The sequence below is a fragment of the Scylla paramamosain genome, chromosome 37 (genome assembly GCF_035594125.1).
Source record: "Scylla paramamosain isolate STU-SP2022 chromosome 37, ASM3559412v1, whole genome shotgun sequence".
In the NCBI taxonomy this organism is placed as follows: Eukaryota; Metazoa; Arthropoda; class Malacostraca; order Decapoda; family Portunidae; genus Scylla; species Scylla paramamosain.
The window spans coordinates 1,377,501-1,403,433 of NC_087187.1; the positions used below are offsets into that span (position 1 = coordinate 1,377,501).

The following is a 25,933-nucleotide window of genomic DNA, read 5'->3' on the forward strand; positions in this document are numbered from 1 at the left end:
GGTGAGGCTGTACCGGTCTGAGATTCCTCGCCTCTGACACTTGTTCCCTTCCCCTACAAAGCTGAGAGGAGAGGCAGGGTGAGGGGAGGGAACAGCTGGCTGGATCCTGACACCTGAAGTACACTATATCAAAATGAGGTGGAGAGCTTAGGTGAGGTGAGGTTTAAGATGCAATGCTGCTGATGCTTGGGTCCATATTTTAAAACACTTGTTCTCTCAGCACTACTATTTTCAGAGGGAAGTTGTTTTGGTCCTCTTCTCCTCACCTCTCACTATCCTAAGCAGTGAAAGGTGGTGTTTCGATGCACTCTCTCTCTCTCTCTCTCTCTCTCTCTCTCTCTCTCTCTCTCTCTCTCTCTCTCACAGTACCCTAACATGTACTTTTTGCTATATATGATGACGAGTGGCTGAACCAGCATGGTGTGGGTGAACCCTGTTATCGAAACCAGGTTGGGCCATGGGAGGCGGGCCAGGATGAAGCCCAGCATGACACAGGAGGCAGCAATCTGTGGGACAAGGATGGTTCAGGAAAAAACGACACAAGTTTAATCTTTCTTACCAAATCAAGGAACTTCCAGATAAAAGAATGATACAGAGACAATACACAAAATGAGCATTATCCCTTTGAAAAAATATAAAGAATGAATGTTTTAAAAATATACACTTTAATATTACACTGGTTAAATTAAGATTAGAAGGGCATCTGATGGAGGTACTGACTAAGTGTTCAAGTGTGTGTGTGTGTGTGTGTGTGTGTGCGTGACCAAGCTTCCTGTGCTGTACCTGAGCCAGCGTGGTCTTGGGAGGGAAGGCGCAGGTGGTGGCCAAGTCACACACGAACCTGGCCCATTCCTGAGTGACGGGAGGCGCCCTTACACACTTGAGCAGCACAGTGGCGTAGTCAAGAACTGAAGGGAAGGGCACAAGATTACATAGGATTACAAAGAACAGCCAAACAGCAAGAGACCTTAAGAAAATTTCATCACTAAATATTTGTAATAACATGCAAGCTGTTCCTGACACAAAGGCACCGGTCATGTCAGCAGATAAAGTATCAATCAAGGGACGCAGCATCACTGTCTCACTTGTAGGGAGTGCCACGTTGCCCCTGAGTGCCGCCATGATGTGTCCAATGGTGCGTACCACGTGGCCGTAGCAGTAAGTGTCATCTGTGATCCAGCACGCCTCCGTCACTGTCAAGATACACTCCCCCGGCTTGAACCTGAAATAGACGCATGGTTACACACTGAGAGGGAAGAATATCGACTTAAATAAGAACATAAGGGCATAAGGAAATAAGGGAAGCTGCAAGAAGCCATCAGATTTACATTGTGCGGAACATACCTACTTTTTTCCACCCATCATCCTCCTCTGATCAAAATATGAGTTCCTGGCACTGTAATATTGATGCCTTGTAATTCTCCATTTATCCTTCGCCTTTTTTCCCCCCTAAACATTTAAATTTACACCATTATTTCCATGGTTAATGCTCTTGTAACTGCATGTCTCCCCCTCTCCTAAAGCCTTCCTGCACAAAACTTTCTACTACCTCTCTCCTCTATTCTCTCCACCTGAAGATAAAAGCATGTGAAGCAGCAATCAGGTCAGTACACACCTGGTGGCCAGCAAGACAGCAGTGATGCCAATGAGCTGCAGCTGGTTACAAGTCACCTGCTCCATGCTCAAGTAGGCTTCCACAATCTGCAAGGCAACACCAACATAAGGAGACAGCTGCTGTGAGATGCGCTGGCTCTTGTTTCACGGACGGACAAAGAGTACCAGTTACTAATATGACCACAGCAATGATACATGTTATCTGGAACAGAATCTGCCTATCAGGACCTTCAGGAAGTCCACAGAAATTATCTAACAAAACAAGAGCAAGATAGAACCTGGCTATCTCTCAGCTTCAGGAATATACATAAGGAGATCCAGAGAATTCATCAAACAAAGCCCAGTGTTCGGAAATGCTTTGTTCTCTATTTTCAAAGGCCACAGAGATGATTAGCCAAGTTCCCAAGAAAGTTTTGCCCATTAATAAGATAGAAAGATCATTAACCTGTCACTAGAACCACAAAAAACACCCTTGAAAACTCATGTAACTTTATCCGTGAGCCTTTGAAGGTCGAGGTAAATCACAGAAGTTTCGGAATATGATACAAAACCAGAGCAGGACCTGAGTGGCAGCGTGGAGGATGTGGGAGGAGTGCAGCCTGATGTTGGCCACCTCACACAGCCAGTCAACCAGGACGTGGTGCATGTGGGGCGTCACCTGCTGCTGGTACCGGAGGGCATAGTACGTGCGGGAGGGGGGGCTGCTCTGGAGGAACTCACGGATCTCTGGCAGACCTTGGATTTGAGGACATCTGCGGGGAGGAATGTTTATCACTACCAACAGGATTATAGATACTGGAAGGAAATACTTATCACTGCCAACATGATCTTTGATACTAGGGTAGTTTTTCTGATAAGGAGACTAGTGTAGGGTAACAAATTGCCTATAAAGGAAATCTATCAATCTATCTATATATCAGGCTGGCAATCCCACACAGGGATGGCCTAGACAAAGCAACACAAACTCATTCACAAATCCTTCGCACTCTTAGCCACGTCAGCCCCTGGTGGAAAAAATATCAAATACAAAACTATTATTCCTACACCAGACACACCTACCACAATAAATGCAGCGAGACAAGACTACTCACAATAAGCACAGTGAGTCCTGAGAGGCGATTAACCACTCACTCATTCACTCACTCACTCGCTCACCTTGACGTAGCCAGGAAGTGTGAGAGGGTGAGTGCCGCTGGGTAGTATCCGGTGAGGCACATCTCCCGCATGTCCCTGATTGCCTGCAACTCAGTGCCGGGGTCCAGGTTGCCCTCACGGTGCCTCTTCTCGTACCGGAAGCGCCAGTGGAGAAGCCGCGCATGGATGTCCCCCTCCTCCAGCGCCTTCTTCACCCAGTTGATCTCAAAGGCATCCGAATGGCTCGCTCCATCCGGCACCACCTCCGAGATGCGGCTCAGCACACGGATGCCCCACGACGCTCCCTTCAGCTGCAGCATAGACAAGTGTGAGACAAGTGTGAGATGAGCATGAGACAAGAGCAGGATAAGCTCAGAAGACACACAAAGCATGGGTGAACCTAAACGGTGATCCTATAGGTAGTCAATGGAGAAATAAAGTGTTGGATATAAACAATGAGAAGTGTTTTCTTGTGATTATAGATACATAATTTAATTCACTAAAGTTTAGCAGTAAAGTTCAGTAACAGATACAGCTTTACACACACATTTTCAAGCTGATGATGACACTGCTTGCATCCACCTAGCAGACTGCACACTCAAAAAAATATCACATTATGAAGCTAGGTATTAACAGTCAATAACAGCCTATCTTTTTTTTCTGCACATTCCTATTTCTAAATGTAATCAAAGTGTTAAGGTTTCCCATTCAAATGTAGGTATATTTTTTCAGTGTCCTTGGTATGATGCTAATAAATCATCTGAAACTATTAACACACATGCACACTTGGACACACACACACACACACACACACACACACACACACACACACAACACACACACACACACACACACGAGTAATTTGTGTATAATCTATGTTTTTTTTGTTTTTTTTCCTTGTTATGTGAATTCTCTACATGATCTTGCTATTCTTTGAGTTAAACTTTATACTTATACTGTGCAAGACCCATGTTCTGTATTTTTTGGGGGTAAAGGCTGAGCACAGAAATAAATACTCCATTCTACACACACACACACACACACACACACACACCTGGACAGACGCACACACTGATGAAACTTGACATCCTCTAGCTCCACACTTTTGCTCTTCCCCCGGCCAGTGGACTCGAAGAGCACCTTGTCGTTGAGTCCCAGGCGCAGCTCTGGCATGCCCGACAGGTACACCCTCATCTTGATGCTGCCCACAATCTCACTCCTCAGCACATTGCCGTTTGAGTTTGCCTGTGGGGGCGGACAGAGGTGCGGGGGACGGTTAAGCAAGGGGATACTGGAGACATCACAGCAGCATTAGTGCCCATGATAACAGTACAATCAGTCACGTGAAAGACTTCAGTTCATGCAGACGTGATAATTTAGTGCAAATTTAGAAGATGTAGAAGAGAAAGATAGGGTAAGTAAATAAAGCAGGAAGTGAAGTGTTAATTATGCAGGTGTCACAAAAAAAAAAGACGACAGATTTAAGTTATGTGATAATCGTACAGTTAAAAGAGAAAGGCAGGCTGACTGAAGAAAAAAGTGCAAAAGTCTAATTTTTTTTGTTCAACTTGACTAAACAGAAAAAAAATCAATAACATCTTCTAGAAAGGTAATAGCTGATCATAAAACCAAGCATTATAACATCAAAGAAACTATAAAAACTCCACACACACACACACACACACACACACACACACACTTACCAGCAAATTAACTCCCTCTATGACATCAAGAAACACCTCGTTCTTTCTGTACTTGATGCCTTCAGAGCGCCAAGACACAGCATTGGTCACCGCAATGGGAGGCCGTGGTGCGATCTCCAGCTTGTGTCCCTCCTGTGTGATGTACCTGAGGGTGGCAGGAACATAGGAACATAAGGATTGGTGCAGGAAGCCATCAGGTGTACACAAAGCAGTCCATGTATTAAATATACCTGCCTATTTCCACTTATCACCTGTAAATAAGTCTATTCTTCTCTTAAAGCTCTCTCATTCAGCACAAACAACATGATTACTGAGTCTATTCCATTCAAAAGAAGCACAGTGATTTAGACAAAATCCTCCACATACAAAGTTATATACAGAATAATTTTTTGCCTAAAGAAACAAAGAATAAGTGAAGGTTTTTAGATATACGGTGATTAGAGAGAGTTTTAATTAGGCAGGGACCTAATGGTGGAGCTGAAGTGTCCTATGGGATATAACACACACCCACAGACAGACAGACAGACAGACAGACAAAGAAAAAGAAAATAAACAAAGGGAAGGTTTAAAAATATACACTGATTTGAAGGTAATGAAGTGCCCTACAGGATAACACAGGGATACAGACAGACAGACAGACAGACAGACACTCACTCCTGCAAGATCTTGGTGTCGGTGGTCTGTGGGTAGCCAAAGTCCAAAAGTTCATCGAGAAGTTCATAAATTATCACAAAATTATCACGAATGCTCTCCTCCTCCAGCTCCTGTGAGAGAGAGAGAGAGAGAGAGAGAGAGAGAGAGAGAGAGAGAGAGAGAGAGAGAGAGAGAGAGAGAGAGAGAGAGAGAGAGAGAGAGAGAGAAGATAATGTATAGTTAGATATGATTCCTTTAGTAATACAAATTATACAATTTATTCATTCAATTTATAATACAATATACATACTACTACTACTACTACTACTCTTACTACTACTATTACTCATCCACTACTATTATCATTACAGTTACTACTATTACAACTACCACTGTTACTCCTCCTCCTCTACTACTACTACTACTACTACTACTACATGTCTAATACAGCTGCTATTACTACTACTACTACTACTACTACTACTACTACTACTACTACTACTACAATACCCCCTCTTACTCCCAACCCTGCTCTTAATACTACTAGCACTACTACTACCACCACACAACTGTTCCTACTGTCACTACTGCAACACCTTCCCTATCTTATCACCACCACCACCACCACCACCACCACAACCGCACCTTGAAATACTCCTGGGCTACAGATACCAGCTTGTGCAGGAAGGAGAACACAAGGGTTACGTTGGCGTTGATCCTCGTCGCTGACACTACGTACAGATTGCTGACCTTAACGAAGCAAAATGTGGCCTCCTGGATCTGTGGGTGGTACAAGGGCATGACAAAGGTGACCTCAGTAAATTCTCAGGGTCAGTAATCAGGGTAGGATGGGCTTGATAAAGGGATGAGAGTAGATGGTCATGCTGAGGTCATTAAGTGGTACAGGGAGCATAACAAAGGTGACCTAAGCAAATTTCTCAGTAATCAGGATAGGGCATGAAATAATGGGTTTAAATTTGACTTAGAGATGCAAAGATTAAGTCTGAAGTGAATAAATAAAGACTAAAAATAAAATTATCAAATAAAATGTATACGAGAAAGAAAGAGAGAGAGAATCAGAGCAGCCGGTACCTGGACAATGGGCGCCATGTTGCCGTCATCCTCCCGTTCCAGCACAATTGGCATAAACTTCTCTATGACGCCCATGTCCACATCACCGCGGTAGTTGCGAGAAATGAGGACCTGTGGGAGAGACGCAGACACTTGAAAACACTTATAAATTTCATCGTACTTGCCAGACACACTTACAAACACTTAGAAGCTTCATTACATTAGCCAGGGGGAGACACAGACACTTGAAAACACTTATAAACTTCATCGTACTTGCCAGAAACACTTAAAACACTTACACACTTCATAGAACAGACACTTGAAACCACTCACACACTTCATCACATTTGCCAGACACACTTAAAACACTTAACACACTTCTTATCTACCAATCTAACTACTGCAAGGGAACACAGACACTTGAAAAACACTCTGGAGATCATTTTATTACATTTGTCAGTCCATTTATCTATCTATCCATCCCACACACACTCACACACACATACACACACACGTCACTCACGCTCTCAGCCCCGTCAGCCCCTGGTGGGAAGAGGGTGTCACACATAACTCCCTACACCCTTTAAGTAATGCTATAGAAAAATATTAATGATGTACATGAGACAGAGAAACAATAATTAAAATGCTGAGAAAACTTTATCATATATACAAACAGCAGGGGGACACTGGTAATGGTGTAATGATAACAAGACAAAGACTATTATCATCTTGTTAATATGAGGGATAGTGATAATTAGCGTATGGAAGGCTGGAATATTAATACGACTAAGGTTTCTGGAGTATACGTCAAATGTACACAAGAATAACAGATGTATATGAGCCATACTTGTACGTACCTTGCCTTTTACGTCCAGAATGTAGATAGCTGATATAGACATGGTGGCGGCAGTGTAGTAGTAGTAGTAGTAGTAGTAGTAGTAGTAGTAGTAGTAGTAGTAGTTTTCAGTCCTTTACACACTGACCTACAAATACAGAAATAAATAAATAAATAAATAAAATTATAAATATTTGGACTTCGCGGTTCTCTGTCAGGCTTGGTTACCCGCCAGTCTGCCCTCATCACCCGGCACTGTTCTGTCCGGTGGTGCTCCTCGACGCCATCACCCCGGCTGCCTGTTCATGCTATTGTGGATTCAGTTCAGATTTCCCTCCTTCCTTCCTGTTTGGTACATAACACATCCACGTCTTAGAAACATGCTGCTGCCTGACGCGCCTCGCCCGGTCCGTGCCACCAGACACCACAACAAGATAACGCCCCTAAAGGCGCCGCACACGGACCGGTACAGAGTCAGTGCAATTCCCACCATGGTGCGAGCCATCAATCAATAGTCCCTTCTAGATTAGACTTACCGTTAGGATTAATGTTAAGTATTTCCCCATCCCCTATGTACATTTTCAGTTTGTTAACTGCCTAAATAATAAACCGTTTATTATTATTATTATTATTATTATTATTATTATTATTATAGCATGTACAGCCTGTGGGTAGCTGATCTTACGGTGCTGGAGACATGCTGCTTCCAGGTCACCTCCTGACTACTGATATGTGTGTGTGTGTGTGTGTGTGTGTGTGTGTGTGTGTGTGTGTGTGTGTGTGTGTTGCCTGGTAGGGTGAGGGTGTTGGTGGTGGCTGGGCGGCGGTGTTGGTGGTGGTGGTGGTGGTGGTGGTGGTGGTGGGTGAGCAATAATAATGATAACACGGGTGAAATTTTAATGGATTTTAATGAATTTAATACCCATTTTTTACAGTATAAGAATAATAACACACAAAAAAAAGATAAATATAGGACAAGTAATATTCTAGGCATTGCACAACATAAACAAATAAATAAACAAATGAGTGAAAAAAAACATATCAACAAATAAAGATATATTAAAAGTTTTACCCACTGGTTTTGAAAAATGCCAAACACACAGGAACTCTAACAAAAACAAACAGATACCACAAAATAAAACGAAAAGAAAAAAATACCTTTCCCAAAAATTCTAGCCTTCCCATCAGTCCCAGGTAAACACGCACATCTCTCCCTGATTTCTCTCTTATTTCAGACTTACCCCTCAATTCTGAGTGCGGCCGAGTGTTCCTTCAGTATTTCGTGCTGCGTGCGGGTCTGTGGCAGGTGTACTAGAGGCGCTATCACGAAAAATAAAAAGGTAAACACTGACAGCTGCCCACCGCCATGTCAACACTTCCAGCCTGAGGTGGTTCCAATATTATGTTTTTTGCTATTTCTTCTATTTCTTGATTTTTTTTGGTTACTTTTCATATTTTATTGCTTGTAAAATTATGTTTGATTGAATTATTGTATTTTCTTTTACTAAAAAGACCGATTTCTAATATCATAATTTTTTTTCTATTCCTTTTATTTCCTCTTTTCTCGTTTGATTTTCTATATTATGTTGTTTATAAAATTATGTTTGACTTAATTATGATTTTTTTTTTATTTGGTTTAAGAGTTCCAATATCATTATTATTTTTTCCCCCTTTAATTCCTCCCTTTCGTTCTGATTTTTATATTTCACCGTTGTTAAAATAATGTTACTGAATTATGCTTCGCGTACATTTTCAACACACACACACACACACACACACACACACACACACACACACACACACACTGCATAAGCATATGTACAACGAAAGACAAGGCAACACACACACACACACACACACACACACACACACACACACACACACACACACACACACACTGCATAAGCATATGTACAACGTAAGACAAGGCAACACACACACACACACACACACACACACACACACACACACACACACACACTGCATCACCATCTGTACAACGAAAGGTAAGACAACACACACACACACACACACACACACACACACACACACTGCATCACCATCTGTACAACGAAAGATAAGACAACACACACACACACACACACACACACACACACACACACACACACACACACACATACACACACACACACACTGCATAAGCATATGTACAACGTAAGACAAGGCAACACACACACACACACACACACACACACACACACACACACACACACACACACACACACACACACTGCATCACCATCTGTACAACGAAAGATATGGCAACACACACACACACACACACACACACACACACACACACACTGCATCACCATCTGTACAACGAAAAATAAGGCAACATACACACACACACAGACACACACACACACACAGACACACACACACACACACACACACACACACACTGCATCACCATCTGTACAACGAAAGATAAGACAACACACACACACACACACACACACACACACACACACACACTGCATCACCATCTGTACAACGAAAGATAAGGCAACACACACACACACACACACACACACACACACACACACACACACACACACACACTGCATCACCATCTGTACAACGAAAAATAAGGCAACACACACACACACACACACACACACACACACACACACACACACACACACACTGCATAAGCATCTGTACAACGTAAGACAAGGCAACACACACAGACACACACACACACACACACACACACACTGCATCACCATCTGTACAACGAAAGATAAGGCAACACACACACACACACACACACACACACACACTGCATCACCATCTGTACAACGAAAAATAAGGCAACACACACACACACACACACACAATGCATAAGCATCTGTACATTGTAAGACAAGGCAACACACACACACACACACACACTGCATCACCATCTGTACCATGAAAAATAAGGCAACACACACACACACACACACACACACACACACACACACACACACCTTGAAATACCTTGAAAAAAAAAAAAAAACACTGAATATTTACTGGGAGGGACTGGAAGGGAGTTAGGGAAGGTACCACTCTGAAACGTCACGGCTCGGGGGGGCTTGTGACGTCACGGCTGGGGGTTGATGACGTCACAGCGACTGTTATTTACGTACGTATTTCATTTTGAAAATGACCCCTCTAAAAAACGCAGCTAGACAGGAATGCTTTATAAATTCAGACTTGTCACATATATTAATTAATACCACAAATAACAACACATTTCAAAACGCAGTAGTATTAAAGATATTTAAAAAGAAGTATCTGGAAACTGTTGGAACTTTCACCCAATTTAAAATCGTTCAAATGTCCACCCATTCTGGCTTAAACATAACGGAAAACACTTTAAAAAATCTGAACTATTTTCTAAAACCATTTAAAGTGAGCTACAAGCGCAAATAAAAAATCTACCGAAAAAAAAATTCAATATTATTGGAAGTTGAACACGAATAAAAACAAGTGTACGGTGCACGCATTTCACTGAGCGGGACGGCAACACACTTAAAAAAACACCAATTATTTTTTAAAAACAATAAGAACCTAGTACAGGCTGAAATAAAAAATTTAGCTTTGGGACCGTATAAAAATACGCCGAAAACGGCCCTCTTATTTACACAAAAACAACGCCAAAATCACCACTTTTCACGCAACACACGCGTTCAAATAACTTAAAAAACAACGAAATATTTTTACAAACCATAAAATCTTAGCTACAAGCCGAAATAAAATACTTAAGAAATAGAGAAAATAATATTGGAACCGGAGGGGGCTGGGGAGCCTTATCCAAGATGGCGGTGGGGGGCCAGTGGAGGGGACGAACCCTTCTCACTCATTTAAACCCTCGCCAAACTTAAACTAAGTAATGGCAGGTATATCTAACGAGCTGATATTAAGGCTTGGTCATGTGGCTCCGCTTTGCGACAGTATTGGTTTAAAACACTTATAGATAAGATAAATAATGGCTGATAAATAGAGATGACCCAGATTGTTTACATTTTCATTAAGTTCAATTTTACGGTTTTTAGCAACGAGACGAGGCTGACACAGGGATATATTATGCTGGAGGTTAGGTGAGATGCGTTAAAATGAGTTAAAACCGTGGACTGTTCAGTTATTCATTAAAAAGTTACGTTAAGTTACCTAAATTTATTCATTAAAAAGTTACGTTGTTACCTAAATTTATTCTAACACTTCCTAACCTTACCTTCCCTGTGGTGGTGATGGTGGTGATGGTGGTGGTCTACCTTCCTGTCTCCTCGTCACTATGGCTGGCTGTCTAGCACCTTCTCACAGCCAAACTTTTCTTTATTTTGCTTGTTTTCACCCACTGCTGCCTTCGGGTGTCCACTGCTAGAGCCCACGCCTTCCTCATTACCAACTAAAGGAGGTTTAACTCATGGGTAAGCCTTGGCAGCCACTGTGTAGGCGTGGTTACACACACACACAAAAAACAAAAACAAAAATTCTGTCAGGCTGGGAGTTGAAACAGACGCGTACTAAAACCACCCATAGACGCGACACACTGACTGGTTAATTTGTCGGGCAGCACCAGGCGCCAACCCTCAGCCCCCCGTGTAGCTCTAGACATGACGTAGGGTTGTAGTAAGCCGCTCCGTGCGTGTGTTTGTGTGTGCGTGTGTGTGTGTGTGTCTTGTGCCTCTTCTCTGCGGTGCAGCCTCTCAACTCGCCTCACACACGCACACAGTAGCAGGTCCCACCAGCCAGCACCAACAGCCACCTGGACCAGTAATCTACATAGTAAATAAACAATGAAGTGTCCTGTAGTTTTTCTCCAATTATTAATGATATGTATTTAGGAAAGTGTTTTGTTTGTTAAGGGCATTGTTCTTTTTTTTCATTCCTCTCTCTCTCTCTCTCTCTCTCTCTTTATATATATATATATATATATATATATATATATATATATATATATATATATATATATATATATATATATATATATATATATATATATATATATATATATGCGTAGGGGTGGTGTGTGAGTATGGCTGTGGTCGCGGACAATTGAAGCGGACCAAAGTAAGCGAGTTTTGATGAAATATTTGACATGTTCCATCATGGAATTACTGTTACCTGTTTTTTCATCACACACACACACCTCTCTCTCTCTCTCTCTCTCTCTCTCTCTCTCTCTCTCTATATATATATATATATATATATATATATATATATATATATATATATATATATATATATATATATATATATATATATATATATATATATATATATAACCTAAATTCTGCTGTATTTGGAAAGTGGCAGTTTTGCATAATATTTGGAATAATTACATATGTACGATAATTTTACCAGAAGTACAATTTCAACCAGTGTAATACGATAATATGGCCAAAACAATCTGGGGCATTCGCGCCCCAGTCTTTCACCAGCTCTAATAGGGGTCAGTTTGGATTACTGTTTGCGGCCTTGTGACCTCGTCATTACAACTATTACTTGTTCTTGTCAAGATGCCCAAACGAAAGTGTAAATTCACTGCAGAGATGCAGAACAAACTCCCGTGCTTCAAAAAAATAATTTACATGTTTTCCAGTATCATATCAGGACCATAATCAGATGTTAGTGAAGGTGTCCGGAATTTTGATAGTTCATATATGGCAACCCTATTTTTATGTCTATCTTTACTTTCAGGGATTACGTATGCTTAGTCCATCTCTCTCTCTCTCTCTCTCTCACACACACACACACACACACAGAGAGAGAGAGAGAGAGAGAGAGAGAGAGAGAGAGAGAGAGAGGGGATTGTTAATAGACAGATCCACGAGTATCTTTTTCAGAGACTTTATTATGTACTTTCCAGTTGCAAAATTATGAGAAAATGATTATCTTAACTGATTGTTGCAGTGGTCAGGGCGACAGACTGACCCACACACTTCCACTTGGCTGCACACACACACACACACACACACACACACACACACACACACACACACCTACCAAACATCTCATCCACGAAACTAAAAATCACAAAGTACAAAATAAATTTCAGATTATATGCATGTTAATCGTTGGGTAAATTTACAAACATCCTGGTCCGTGAGAGTTCTTCCGTCCAACACCAGCGAGTGACAGGGACACGCACAAGCCCTAACACTCCAAAGAAAACACATCCCTTCCCCCCCATGGCTGGAAGACACACCCCTGCTTCCCTCCTCCAAACACAACAACATAAACTCAAGCCAGGGGCCGCCTCACCCCAGCTGCAGGTTTCCCACATCACGAATGAGGTATTTTTCCGATCTCTCGCTCTCGGACGCATTCTCCAACTTACGCTTGAGGTTAACGCGTGCATTCTTCGCCCCAGGACCCTCGCAGGCTTCAGGGAGGAGGTCCGCGCTCTCCTCGCTGTCTGTCGTCTCACTGAGGTTCTCCCCGCCCACCTCTCTCGGTATGACATTGTGTTCTTGCAATTCTAAGTGTCTGTGCTGTGTGGGAGGTAGCATCACCCCAGCCTGGTCCTGCTGGCACTGGCCGAGAGCACCGGTGGCCTTAGAGCCGTCCACAATGGCCTCTACCTTGCTAGTCCTCAAATGTGTGTTTTCCCAGACTGGCGACACACTGGCACTCCCTGATTCACTGTCACTGTAATCCATACTGCTGCTGTGGCCGTCCCTGGAGGGCTCACTGCCTCGCCACTGCCCACTCATACCACTAGTCTTGCTCCTGGCACCACCGCCGCCGCCGCTGGGTAGGTCAGGGTGCAGCTGTGCATCACCCCCAGCAGGTCTTGGAGGCAGGTTGTGTGGGCCTGGCAGGTGGTGTAGGGAGGGCCTGGCAGTGGGCTGAGGGGGGCAGGTCCTCACGCTGCACTTCGGAGCCCCAGATTCCGTGTCAACGTCATCTGGAGGGAACAAAGATGAAGATGTCTAATGATCTCGTAAAATTGTTTTTGCAAATAGGTACCACCTCACTCAGAAAGCAGGTACCTTAGACATCCAGGTAATTGATCCCTCTTTTTGTACACCACAAACCAGGCCAGCTATCCCACAAAGGGTGACCTAAACAAAGCATCACACACACACACACACACACTTAACCACATCCCCAAGTGGAGAGACAGTCTTATGGAAAAACCTCTTACTACACCCAAGAGGTACACCACAGCAAGCCGCATACATACATACATACATCCTTTACCTGTGAATAGGAGATGTTCGGCCACAATATCCATGTACTCATCAATGGAGAGAGAGAGCACCTGCAGCATCTCATCCAGGCTGGGCATTGGCTGCATCCCCACCTGCTCTGCACTGAAGGAGGTGAGGCTGTACCGGTCTGAGATTCCTCGCCTCTGACACTTGTTCCCTTCCCCTACAAAGCTGAGAGGAGAGGCAGGGTGAGGGGAGGGAACAGCTGGCTGGATCCTGACACCTGAAGTACACTATATCAAAATGAGGTGGAGAGCTTAGGTGAGGTGAGGTTTAAGATGCAATGCTGCTGATGCTTGGGTCCATATTTTAAAACACTTGTTCTCTCAGCACTACTATTTTCAGAGGGAAGTTGTTTTGGTCCTCTTCTCCTCACCTCTCACTATCCTAAGCAGTGAAAGGTGGTGTTTCGATGCACTCTCTCTCTCTCTCTCTCTCTCTCTCTCTCTCTCTCTCTCTCTCTCTCTCACAGTACCCTAACATGTACTTTTTGCTATATATGATGACGAGTGGCTGGACCAGCATGGTGTGGGTGAACCCTGTTATCGAAACCAGGTTGGGCCATGGGAGGCGGGCCAGGATGAAGCCCAGCATGACACAGGAGGCAGCAATCTGTGGGACAAGGATGGTTCAGGAAAAAACGACACAAGTTTAATCTTTCTTACCAAATCAAGGAACTTCCAGATAAAAGAATGATACAGAGACAATACACAAAATGAGCATTATCCCTTTGAAAAAATATAAAGAATGAATGTTTTAAAAATATACACTTTAATATTACACTGGTTAAATTAAGATTAGAAGGGCATCTGATGGAGGTACTGACTAAGTGTTCAAGTGTGTGTGTGTGTGTGTGTGTGTGTGTGCGTGACCAAGCTTCCTGTGCTGTACCTGAGCCAGCGTGGTCTTGGGAGGGAAGGCGCAGGTGGTGGCCAAGTCACACACGAACCTGGCCCATTCCTGAGTGACGGGAGGCGCCCTTACACACTTGAGCAGCACAGTGGCGTAGTCAAGAACTGAAGGGAAGGGCACAAGATTACATAGGATTACAAAGAACAGCCAAACAGCAAGAGACCTTAAGAAAATTTCATCACTAAATATTTGTAATAACATGCAAGCTGTTCCTGACACAAAGGCACCGGTCATGTCAGCAGATAAAGTATCAATCAAGGGACGCAGCATCACTGTCTCACTTGTAGGGAGTGCCACGTTGCCCCTGAGTGCCGCCATGATGTGTCCAATGGTGCGTACCACGTGGCCGTAGCAGTAAGTGTCATCTGTGATCCAGCACGCCTCCGTCACTGTCAAGATACACTCCCCCGGCTTGAACCTGAAATAGACGCATGGTTACACACTGAGAGGGAAGAATATCGACTTAAATAAGAACATAAGGGCATAAGGAAATAAGGGAAGCTGCAAGAAGCCATCAGATTTACATTGTGCGGAACATACCTACTTTTTTCCACCCATCATCCTCCTCTGATCAAAATATGAGTTCCTGGCACTGTAATATTGATGCCTTGTAATTCTCCATTTATCCTTCGCCTTTTTTCCCCCCTAAACATTTAAATTTACACCATTATTTCCATGGTTAATGCTCTTGTAACTGCATGTCTCCCCCTCTCCTAAAGCCTTCCTGCACAAAACTTTCTACTACCTCTCTCCTCTATTCTCTCCACCTGAAGATAAAAGCATGTGAAGCAGCAATCAGGTCAGTACACACCTGGTGGCCAGCAAGACAGCAGTGATGCCAATGAGCTGCAGCTGGTTACAAGTCACCTGCTCCATGCTCAAGTAGGCTTCCACAATCTGCAAGGCAACACCAACATAAGGAGACAGCTGCTGTGAGATGCGCTGGCTCTTGTTTCACGGACGGACAAAGAGTACCAGTTACTAATATGACCACAGCAATGATACATGTTATCTGGAACAGAATCTGCCTATCAGGACCTTCAGGAAGTCCACAGAAATTATCTAACAAAACAAGAGCAAGATAGAACCTGGCTATCTCTCAGCTTCAGGAATATACATAAGGAGATCCAGAGAATTCATCAAACAAAGCCCAGTGTTCGGAAATGCTTTGTTCTCTATTTTCAAAGGCCACAGAGATGATTAGCCAAGTTCCCAAGAAAGTTTTGCCCATTAATAAGATAGAAAGATCATTAACCTGTCACTAGAACCACAAAAAACACCCTTGAAAACTCATGTAACTTTATCCGTGAGCCTTTGAAGGTCGAGGTAAATCACAGAAGTTTCGGAATATGATACAAAACCAGAGCAGGACCTGAGTGGCAGCGTGGAGGATGTGGGAGGAGTGCAGCCTGATGTTGGCCACCTCACACAGCCAGTCAACCAGGACGTGGTGCATGTGGGGCGTCACCTGCTGCTGGTACCGGAGGGCATAGTACGTGCGGGAGGGGGGGCTGCTCTGGAGGAACTCACGGATCTCTGGCAGACCTTGGATTTGAGGACATCTGCGGGGAGGAATGTTTATCACTACCAACAGGATTATAGATACTGGAAGGAAATACTTATCACTGCCAACATGATCTTTGATACTAGGGTAGTTTTTCTGATAAGGAGACTAGTGTAGGGTAACAAATTGCCTATAAAGGAAATCTATCAATCTATCTATATATCAGGCTGGCAATCCCACACAGGGATGGCCTAGACAAAGCAACACAAACTCATTCACAAATCCTTCGCACTCTTAGCCACGTCAGCCCCTGGTGGAAAAAATATCAAATACAAAACTATTATTCCTACACCAGACACACCTACCACAATAAATGCAGCGAGACAAGACTACTCACAATAAGCACAGTGAGTCCTGAGAGGCGATTAACCACTCACTCATTCACTCACTCACTCGCTCACCTTGACGTAGCCAGGAAGTGTGAGAGGGTGAGTGCCGCTGGGTAGTATCCGGTGAGGCACATCTCCCGCATGTCCCTGATTGCCTGCAACGCAGTCCAGGTTGCCCTCACGGTGCCTCTTCTCGTACCGGAAGCGCCAGTGGAGAAGCCGCGCATGGATGTCCCCCTCCTCCAGCGCCTTCTTCACCCAGTTGATCTCAAAGGCATCCGAATGGCTCGCTCCATCCGGCACCACCTCCGAGATGCGACTCAGCACACGGATGCCCCACGACGCTCCCTTCAGCTGCAGCATAGACAAGTGTGAGACAAGTGTGAGATGAGCATGAGACAAGAGCAGGATAAGCTCAGAAGACACACAAAGCATGGGTGAACCTAAATGGTGATCCTATAGGTAGTCAATGGAGAAATAAAGTGTTGGATATAAACAATGAGAAGTGTTTTCTTGTGATTATAGATACATAATTTAATTCACTAAAGTTTAGCAGTAAAGTTCAGTAACAGATACAGCTTTACACACACATTTTCAAGCTGATGATGACACTGCTTGCATCCACCTAGCAGACTGCACACTCAAAAAAATATCACATTATGAAGCTAGGTATTAACAGTCAATAACAGCCTATCTTTTTTTTCTGCACATTCCTATTTCTAAATGTAATCAAAGTGTTAAGGTTTCCCATTCAAATGTAGGTATATTTTTTCAGTGTCCTTGGTATGATGCTAATAAATCATCTGAAACTATTAACACACATGCACACTTGGACACACACACACACACACACACACACACACACACACGAGTAATTTGTGTATAATCTATGTTTTTTTTGTTTTTTTTCCTTGTTATGTGAATTCTCTACATGATCTTGCTATTCTTTGAGTTAAACTTTATACTTATACTGTGCAAGACCCATGTTCTGTATTTTTTGGGGGTAAAGGCTGAGCACAGAAATAAATACTCCATTCTACACACACACACACACACACACACACACACACACACACACACACACACACACACACACACACACCTGGACAGACGCACACACTGATGAAACTTGACATCCTCTAGCTCCACACTTTTGCTCTTCCCCCGGCCAGTGGACTCGAAGAGCACCTTGTCGTTGAGTCCCAGGCGCAGCTCTGGCATGCCCGACAGGTACACCCTCATCTTGATGCTGCCCACAATCTCACTCCTCAGCACATTGCCGTTTGAGTTTGCCTGTGGGGGCGGACAGAGGTGCGGGGGACGGTTAAGCAAGGGGATACTGGAGACATCACAGCAGCATTAGTGCCCATGATAACAGTACAATCAGTCACGTGAAAGACTTCAGTTCATGCAGACGTGATAATTTAGTGCAAATTTAGAAGATGTAGAAGAGAAAGATAGGGTAAGTAAATAAAGCAGGAAGTGAAGTGTTAATTATGCAGGTGTCACAAAAAAAAAAAGACGACCAATTTAAGTTATGTGATAATCGTACAGTTAAAAGAGAAAGGCAGGGTGACTGAAGAAAAAAGTGCAAAAGTCTAATTTTTTTTGTTCAACTTGACTAAACAGAAAAAAAATCAATAACATCTTCTAGAAAGGTAATAGCTGATCATAAAACCAAGCATTATAACATCAAAGAAACTATAAAAACTCCACACACACACACACACACACACACACTTACCAGCAAATTAACTCCCTCTATGACATCAAGAAACACCTCGTTCTTTCTGTACTTGATGCCTTCAGAGCGCCAAGACACAGCATTGGTCACCGCAATGGGAGGCCGTGGTGCGATCTCCAGCTTGTGTCCCTCCTGTGTGATGTACCTGAGGGTGGCAGGAACATAGGAACATAAGGATTGGTGCAGGAAGCCATCAGGTGTACACAAAGCAGTCCATGTATTAAATATACCTGCCTATTTCCACTTATCACCTGTAAATAAGTCTATTCTTCTCTTAAAGCTCTCTCATTCAGCACAAACAACATGATTACTGAGTCTATTCCATTCAAAAGAAGCACAGTGATTTAGACAAAATCCTCCACATACAAAGTTATATACAGAATAATTTTTAGCCTAAAGAAACAAAGAATAAGTGAAGGTTTTTAGATATACGGTGATTAGAGAGAGTTTTAATTAGGCAGGGACCTAATGGTGGAGCTGAAGTGTCCTATGGGATATAACACACACCCACAGACAGACAGACAGACAGACAGACAAAGAAAAAGAAAAAAAACAAAGGGAAGGTTTAAAAATATATATACACTGATTTGAAGGTAATGAAGTGCCCTACAGGATAACACAGGGATACAGACAGACAGACAGACAAACAGACAGACAGACAGACACTCACTCCTGCAAGATCTTGGTGTCGGTGGTCTGTGGGTAGCCAAAGTCCAAAAGTTCATCGAGAAGTTCATAAATTATCACAAAATTATCACGAATGCTCTCCTCCTCCAGCTCCTGTGAGAGAGAGAGAGAGAGAGAGAGAGAGAGAGAGAGAGAGAGAGAGAGAGAGAGAGAGAGAGAGAGAAGATAATGTATAGTTAGATATGATTCCTTTAGTAATACAAATTATACAATTTATTCATTCAATTTATAATACAATATACATACTACTACTACTACTACTACTACTCTTACTACTACTATTACTCATCCACTACTATTATCATTACAGTTACTACTATTACAACTACCACTGTTACTCCTCCTCCTCTACTACTACTACTACTACTACTACTACATGTCTAATACAGCTGCTATTACTACTACTACTACTACTACAATACCCCCTCTTACTCCCAACCCTGCTCTTAATACTACTAGCACTACTACTACCACCACACAACTGTTCCTACTGTCACTACTGCAACACCTTCCCTATCTTATCACCACCACCACCACCACCACCACAACCGCACCTTGAAATACTCCTGGGCTACAGATACCAGCTTGTGCAGGAAGGAGAAGACAAGGGTTACGTTGGCGTTGATCCTCGTCGCTGACACTACGTACAGATTGCTGACCTTAACGAAGCAAAATGTGGCCTCCTGGATCTGTGGGTGGTACAAGGGCATGACAAGGGTGACCTCAGTAAATTCTCAGGGTCAGTAATCAGGGTAGGATGGGCTTGATAAAGGGATGAGAGTAGATGGTCATGCTGAGGTCATTAAGTGGTACAGGGAGCATAACAAAGGTGACCTAAGCAAATTTCTCAGTAATCAGGATAGGGCATGAAATAATGGGTTTAAATTTGACTTAGAGATGCAAAGATTAAGTCTGAAGTGAATAAATAAAGACTAAAAATAAAATTATCAAATAAAATGTATACGAGAAAGAAAGAGAGAGAGAATCAGAGCAGCCGGTACCTGGACAATGGGCGCCATGTTGCCGTCATCCTCCCGTTCCAGCACAATTGGCATAAACTTCTCTATGACGCCCATGTCCACATCACCGCGGTAGTTGCGAGAAATGAGGACCTGTGGGAGAGACGCAGACACTTGAAAACACTTATAAACTTCATCGTACTTGCCAGACACACTTACAAACACTTAGAAGCTTCATTACATTAGCCAGGGGGAGACACAGACACTTGAAAACACTTATAAACTTCATCGTACTTGCCAGAAACACTTAAAACACTTACACACTTCATATCTGCCAGTCTACAAAAAGGGAACAGACACTTGAAACCACTCACACACTTCATCACATTTGCCAGACACACTTAAAACACTTAACACACTTCTTATCTACCAATCTAACTACTGCAAGGGAACACAGACACTTGAAAAACACTCTGGAGATCATTTTATTACATTTGTCAGTCCATTTATCTATCTATCCATCCCACACACACTCACACACACATACACACACACGTCACTCACGCTCTCAGCCCCGTCAGCCCCTGGTGGGAAGAGGGTGTCACACATAACTCCCTACACCCTTTAAGTAATGCTATAGAAAAATATTAATGATGTACATGAGACAGAGAAACAATAATTAAAATGCTGAGAAAACTTTATCATATATACAAACAGCAGGGGGACACTGGTAATGGTGTAATGATAACAAGACAAAGACTATTATCATCTTGTTAATATGAGGGATAGTGATAATTAGCGTATGGAAGGCTGGAATATTAATACGACTAAGGTTTCTGGAGTATACGTCAAATGTACACAAGAATAACAGATGTATATGAGCCATACTTGTACGTACCTTGCCTTTTACGTCCAGAATGTAGATAGCTGATATAGACATGGTGGCGGCAGTGTAGTAGTAGTAGTAGTAGTAGTAGTAGTAGTAGTAGTAGTAGTAGTAGTAGTAGTAGTAGTAGTAGTTTTCAGTCCTTTACACACTGACCTACAAATACAGAAATAAATAAATAAATAAATAAAATTATAAATATTTGGACTTCGCGGTTCTCTGTCAGGCTTGGTTACCCGCCAGTCTGCCCTCATCACCCGGCACTGTTCTGTCCGGTGGTGCTCCTCGACGCCATCACCCCGGCTGCCTGTTCATGCTATTGTGGATTCAGTTCAGATTTCCCTCCTTCCTTCCTGTTTGGTACATAACACATCCACGTCTTAGAAACATGCTGCTGCCTGACGCGCCTCGCCCGGTCCGTGCCACCAGACACCACAACAAGATAACGTCCCTAAAGGCACCGCACACGGACCGGTACAGAGTCAGTGCAATTCCCACCATGGTGCGAGCCATCAATCAATAGTCCCTTCTAGATTAGACTTACCGTTAGGATTAATGTTAAGTATTTCCCCATCCCCTATGTACATTTTCAGTTTGTTAACTGCCTAAATAATAAACCGTTTATTATTATTATTATTATTATTATTATTATTATTATTATTATAGCATGTACAGCCTGTGGGTAGCTGATCTTACGGTGCTGGAGACATGCTGCTTCCAGGTCACCTCCTGACTACTGATATGTGTGTGTGTGTGTGTGTGTGTGTGTGTGTGTGTGTGTGTGTGTGTGTGTTGCCTGGTAGGGTGAGGGTGTTGGTGGTGGCTGGGCGGCGGTGGTGGTGTTGGTGGTGGTGGTGGGTGAGCAATAATAATGATAACACGGGTGAAATTTTAATGGATTTTAATGAATTTAATACCCATTTTTTACAGTATAAGAATAATAACACACAAAAAAAAGATAAATATATGACAAGTAATATTCTAGGCATTGCACAACATAAACAAATAAATAAACAAATGAGTGAAAAAAAACATATCAACAAATAAAGATATATTAAAAGTTTTACCCACTGGTTTTGAAAAATGCCAAACACACAGGAACTCTAACAAAAACAAACAGATACCACAAAATAAAACGAAAAGAAAAAAATACCTTTCCCAAAAATTCTAGCCTTCCCATCAGTCCCAGGTAAACACGCACATCTCTCCCTGATTTCTCTCTTATTTCAGACTTACCCCTCAATTCTGAGTGCGGCCGAGTGTTCCTTCAGTATTTCGTGCTGCGTGCGGGTCTGTGGCAGGTGTACTAGAGGCGCTATCACGAAAAATAAAAAAGTAAACATTGACAGCTGCCCACCGCCATGTCAACACTTCCAGCCTGAGGTGGTTCCAATATTATGTTTTTTGTTATTTCTTCTATTTCTTGATTTTTTTTGGTTACTTTTCATATTTTATTGTTTGTAAAATTATGTTTGATTGAATTATTGTATTTTCTTTTACTAAAAAGACCGATTTCTAATATCATAATTTTTTTTTCTATTCCTTTTATTTCCTCTTTTCTCGTTTGATTTTCTATATTATGTTGTTTATAAAATTATGTTTGACTTAATTATGATTTTTTTTTTATTTGGTTTAAGAGTTCCAATATCATTATTATTTTTTCCCCCTTTAATTCCTCCCTTTCGTTCTGATTTTTATATTTCACCGTTGTTAAAATAATGTTACTGAATTATGCTTCGCGTACATTTTCAACACACACACACACACACACACACACACACACACACACACACACACTGCATCACCATCTGTACAACGAAAGATATGGCAACACACACACACACACACACACACACACACACACTGCATCACCATCTGTACAACGAAAGATAAGACAACACACACACACACACACACACACACACACACACACACACACATACACACACACACACACTGCATAAGCATATGTACAACGTAAGACAAGGCAACACACACACACACACACACACACACACACACACACACACACACACACACACACTGCATCACCATCTGTACAACGAAAGATATGGCAACACACACACACACACACACACACACACACACACACACACACACACACACACTGCATCACCATCTGTACAACGAAAAATAAGGCAACACACACACACACACAGACACACACACACACACACACACACACACACACACACACACTGCATCACCATCTGTACAACGAAAGATAAGACAACACACACACACACACACACACACACACACACACACTGCATCACCATCTGTACAACGAAAAATAAGGCAACACACACACACACACACACACACTGCATAAGCATCTGTACAACGTAAGACAAGGCAACACACACAGACACACACACACACACACACACTGCATCACCATCTGTACAACGAAAGATAAGACAACACACACACACACACACACACACACACACACACACTGCATCACCATCTGTACAACGAAAAATAAGGCAACACACACACACACACACACACACTGCATAAGCATCTGTACAACGTAAGACAAGGCAACACACACAGACACACACACACACACACACACTGCATCACCATCTGTACAACGAAAGATAAGGCAACACACACACACACACACACACACTGCATCACCATCTGTACAACGAAAAATAAGGCAACACACACACACACACACACACACACACACACACACACACACACACACACTGCATCACCATCTGTACAACGAAAAATAAGGCAACACACACACACACACACACACACACACACACACACACACACAATGCATAAGCATCTGTACATTGTAAGACAAGGCAACACACACACACACACACACACTGCATCACCATCTGTACCATGAAAAATAAGGCAACACACACACACACACACACACACACACACACACACACACACACACACTTTACTGGGAGGGACTGGAAGGGAGTTAGGGAAGGTACCACTCTGAAACGTCACGGCTCGGGGGGGGGGCTTGTGACGTCACAGCGACTGTTATTTACGTACGTATTTCATTTTGAAAATGACCCCTCTAAAAAACGCAGCTAGACAGGAATGCTTTATAAATTCAGACTTGTCACATATATTAATTAATACCACAAATAACAACACATTTCAAAACGCAGTAGTATTAAAGATATTTAAAAAGAAGTATCTGGAAACTGTTGGAACTTTCACCCAATTTAAAATCGTTCAAATGTCCACCCATTCTGGCTTAAACATAACGGAAAACACTTTAAAAAATCTGAACTATTTTCTAAAACCATTTAAAGTGAGCTACAAGCGCAAATAAAAAATTTACCGAAAAAAAAATTCAATATTATTGGAAGTTGAACACGAATAAAAACAAGTGTACGGTGCACGCATTTCACTGAGCGGGACGGCAACACACTTAAAAAAACACCAATTATTTTTTAAAAACAATAAGAACCTAGTACAGGCTGAAATAAAAAATTTAGCTTTGGGACCGTATAAAAATACGCCGAAAACGGCCCTCTTATTTACACAAAAACAACGCCAAAATCACCACTTTTCACGCAACACACGCGTTCAAATAACTTAAAAAACAACGAAATATTTTTACAAACCATAAAATCTTAGCTACAAGCCGAAATAAAATACTTAAGAAATAGAGAAAATAATATTGGAACCGGAGGGGGCTGGGGAGCCATATCCAAGATGGCGGTGGGGGACCAGTGGAGGGGACGAACCCTTCTCACTCATTTAAACCCTCGCCAAACTTAAACTAAGTAATGGCAGGTATATCTAACGAGCTGATATTAAGGCTTGGTCATGTGGCTCCGCTTTGCGACAGTATTGGTTTAAAACACTTATAGATAAGATAAATAATGGCTGATAAATAGAGATGACCCAGATTGTTTACATTTTGATTAAGTTCAATTTTACGGTTTTTAGCAACGAGACGAGGCTGACACAGGGATATATTATGCTGGAGGTTAGGTGAGATGCGTTAAAATGAGTTAAAACCGTGGACTGTTCAGTTATTCATTAAAAAGTTACGTTAAGTTACCTAAATTTATTCATTAAAAAGTTACGTTGTTACCTAAATTTATTCTAACACTTCCTAACCTTACCTTCCCTGTGGTGGTGATGGTGGTGATGGTGGTGGTCTACCTTCCTGTCTCCTCGTCACTATGGCTGGCTGTCTAGCACCTTCTCACAGCCAAACTTTTCTTTATTTTGCTTGTTTTGACCCACTGCTGCCTTCGGGTGTCCACTGCTAGAGCCCACGCCTTCCTCATTACCAACTAAAGGAGGTTTAACTCATGGGTAAGCCTTGGCAGCCACTGTGTAGGCGTGGTTACACACACACACACAAAAAAAAAAAAAAATTCTGTCAGGCTGGGAGTTGAAACAGACGCGTACTAAAACCACCCATAGACGCGACACACTGACTGGTTAATTTGTCGGGCAGCACCAGGCGCCAACCCTCAGCCCCCCGTGTAGCTCTAGACATGACGTAGGGGTGTAGTAAGCCGCTCCGTGCGTGTGTTTGTGTGTGTGTGTGTGTGTCTTGTGCCTCTTCTCTGCGGTGCAGCCTCTCAACTCGCCTCACACACGC

At 42.6% G+C, this 25,933-nt stretch overlaps 4 protein-coding genes across 4 annotated transcripts in view; all 4 read right to left on the reverse strand.

Moving 5' to 3' along the window:
• Positions 1 to 3,059, reverse strand: part of LOC135091281 (cyclin-F-like) — a 4,570-nt gene extending 1,511 nt beyond the window's left edge. The window contains exons 1-7 of the mRNA XM_063988771.1: positions 2,770 to 3,059; positions 2,177 to 2,366; positions 1,616 to 1,701; positions 1,086 to 1,222; positions 784 to 908; positions 382 to 506; positions 1 to 61 (exon numbers count right to left, since the gene is read on the reverse strand). The exon at positions 1 to 61 is cut by the window's left edge and continues 121 nt beyond it. Coding sequence (XP_063844841.1) covers positions 1 to 61; positions 382 to 506; positions 784 to 908; positions 1,086 to 1,222; positions 1,616 to 1,701; positions 2,177 to 2,366; positions 2,770 to 2,840 — 795 coding nt within the window. The 5' untranslated portion in view covers positions 2,841 to 3,059. The remainder of the gene's footprint in view (positions 62 to 381; positions 507 to 783; positions 909 to 1,085; positions 1,223 to 1,615; positions 1,702 to 2,176; positions 2,367 to 2,769) is intronic.
• LOC135091282 (AP-1 complex subunit mu-1-like) lies at positions 2,922 to 8,375 on the reverse strand. The gene is made up of 8 exons (XM_063988772.1): positions 8,232 to 8,375; positions 7,013 to 7,138; positions 6,177 to 6,287; positions 5,730 to 5,864; positions 5,106 to 5,215; positions 4,452 to 4,596; positions 3,803 to 3,993; positions 2,922 to 3,059 (listed from the first exon to the last, which is right to left on the reverse strand). The coding sequence occupies exons 2-8, from the start codon at positions 7,052 to 7,054 to the stop codon at positions 3,056 to 3,058; spliced, it is 738 nt and encodes a 245-aa protein (XP_063844842.1). The 5' UTR covers positions 7,055 to 7,138; positions 8,232 to 8,375; the 3' UTR covers positions 2,922 to 3,055.
• A 4,461-nt stretch (positions 8,376 to 12,836) lies between these two features.
• On the reverse strand, positions 12,837 to 17,251 carry LOC135091283 (cyclin-F-like). The gene is made up of 8 exons (XM_063988773.1): positions 17,097 to 17,251; positions 16,504 to 16,693; positions 15,943 to 16,028; positions 15,413 to 15,549; positions 15,111 to 15,235; positions 14,707 to 14,831; positions 14,209 to 14,390; positions 12,837 to 13,912 (listed from the first exon to the last, which is right to left on the reverse strand). Exons 1-8 carry the CDS (start codon positions 17,249 to 17,251, stop codon positions 13,263 to 13,265), a joined length of 1,650 nt encoding a protein of 549 aa, XP_063844843.1. The 3' UTR covers positions 12,837 to 13,262.
• LOC135091284 (AP-1 complex subunit mu-1-like) lies at positions 17,097 to 22,692 on the reverse strand. Its single transcript, XM_063988774.1, has 8 exons — positions 22,537 to 22,692; positions 21,313 to 21,456; positions 20,457 to 20,567; positions 20,010 to 20,144; positions 19,439 to 19,548; positions 18,769 to 18,913; positions 18,127 to 18,317; positions 17,097 to 17,378 (listed from the first exon to the last, which is right to left on the reverse strand). The coding sequence occupies exons 2-8, from the start codon at positions 21,352 to 21,354 to the stop codon at positions 17,375 to 17,377; spliced, it is 738 nt and encodes a 245-aa protein (XP_063844844.1). The 5' UTR covers positions 21,355 to 21,456; positions 22,537 to 22,692; the 3' UTR covers positions 17,097 to 17,374.
• Positions 22,693 to 25,933: the final 3,241 nt, after the last annotated feature.

Bases quoted from the DNA above. Each gene is read 5' to 3' on its own strand.
- LOC135091284 (XM_063988774.1), bottom strand. From the start codon at position 21,354: ATGTCTATATCAGCTATCTACATTCTGGACGTAAAAGGCAAG. The intron at 20,145-20,456 runs GTACCGGCTGCT...TACCACCCACAG, and splicing joins ACATGGCGCCCATTGTCCAG to ATCCAGGAGGCCACATTTTG. The intron at 19,549-20,009 runs GTGCGGTTGTGG...TCTCTCTCACAG, and splicing joins TAGCCCAGGAGTATTTCAAG to GAGCTGGAGGAGGAGAGCAT.
- LOC135091282 (XM_063988772.1), bottom strand. From the start codon at position 7,054: ATGTCTATATCAGCTATCTACATTCTGGACGTAAAAGGCAAG. The intron at 6,288-7,012 runs GTACGTACAAGT...TCTCTCCCACAG, and splicing joins TTCTGGACGTAAAAGGCAAG to GTCCTCATTTCTCGCAACTA. The intron at 5,865-6,176 runs GTACCGGCTGCT...TACCACCCACAG, and splicing joins ACATGGCGCCCATTGTCCAG to ATCCAGGAGGCCACATTTTG.
- LOC135091283 (XM_063988773.1), bottom strand. From the start codon at position 17,251: ATGCGCGGCTTCTCCACTGGCGCTTCCGGTACGAGAAGAGGCACCGTG. The intron at 15,550-15,942 runs GTGTGTACTGAC...CGTCTATTTCAG, and splicing joins GCTGTCTTGCTGGCCACCAG to GTTCAAGCCGGGGGAGTGTA. The intron at 15,236-15,412 runs GTGAGACAGTGA...CCTTCCCTTCAG, and splicing joins CAACGTGGCACTCCCTACAA to TTCTTGACTACGCCACTGTG.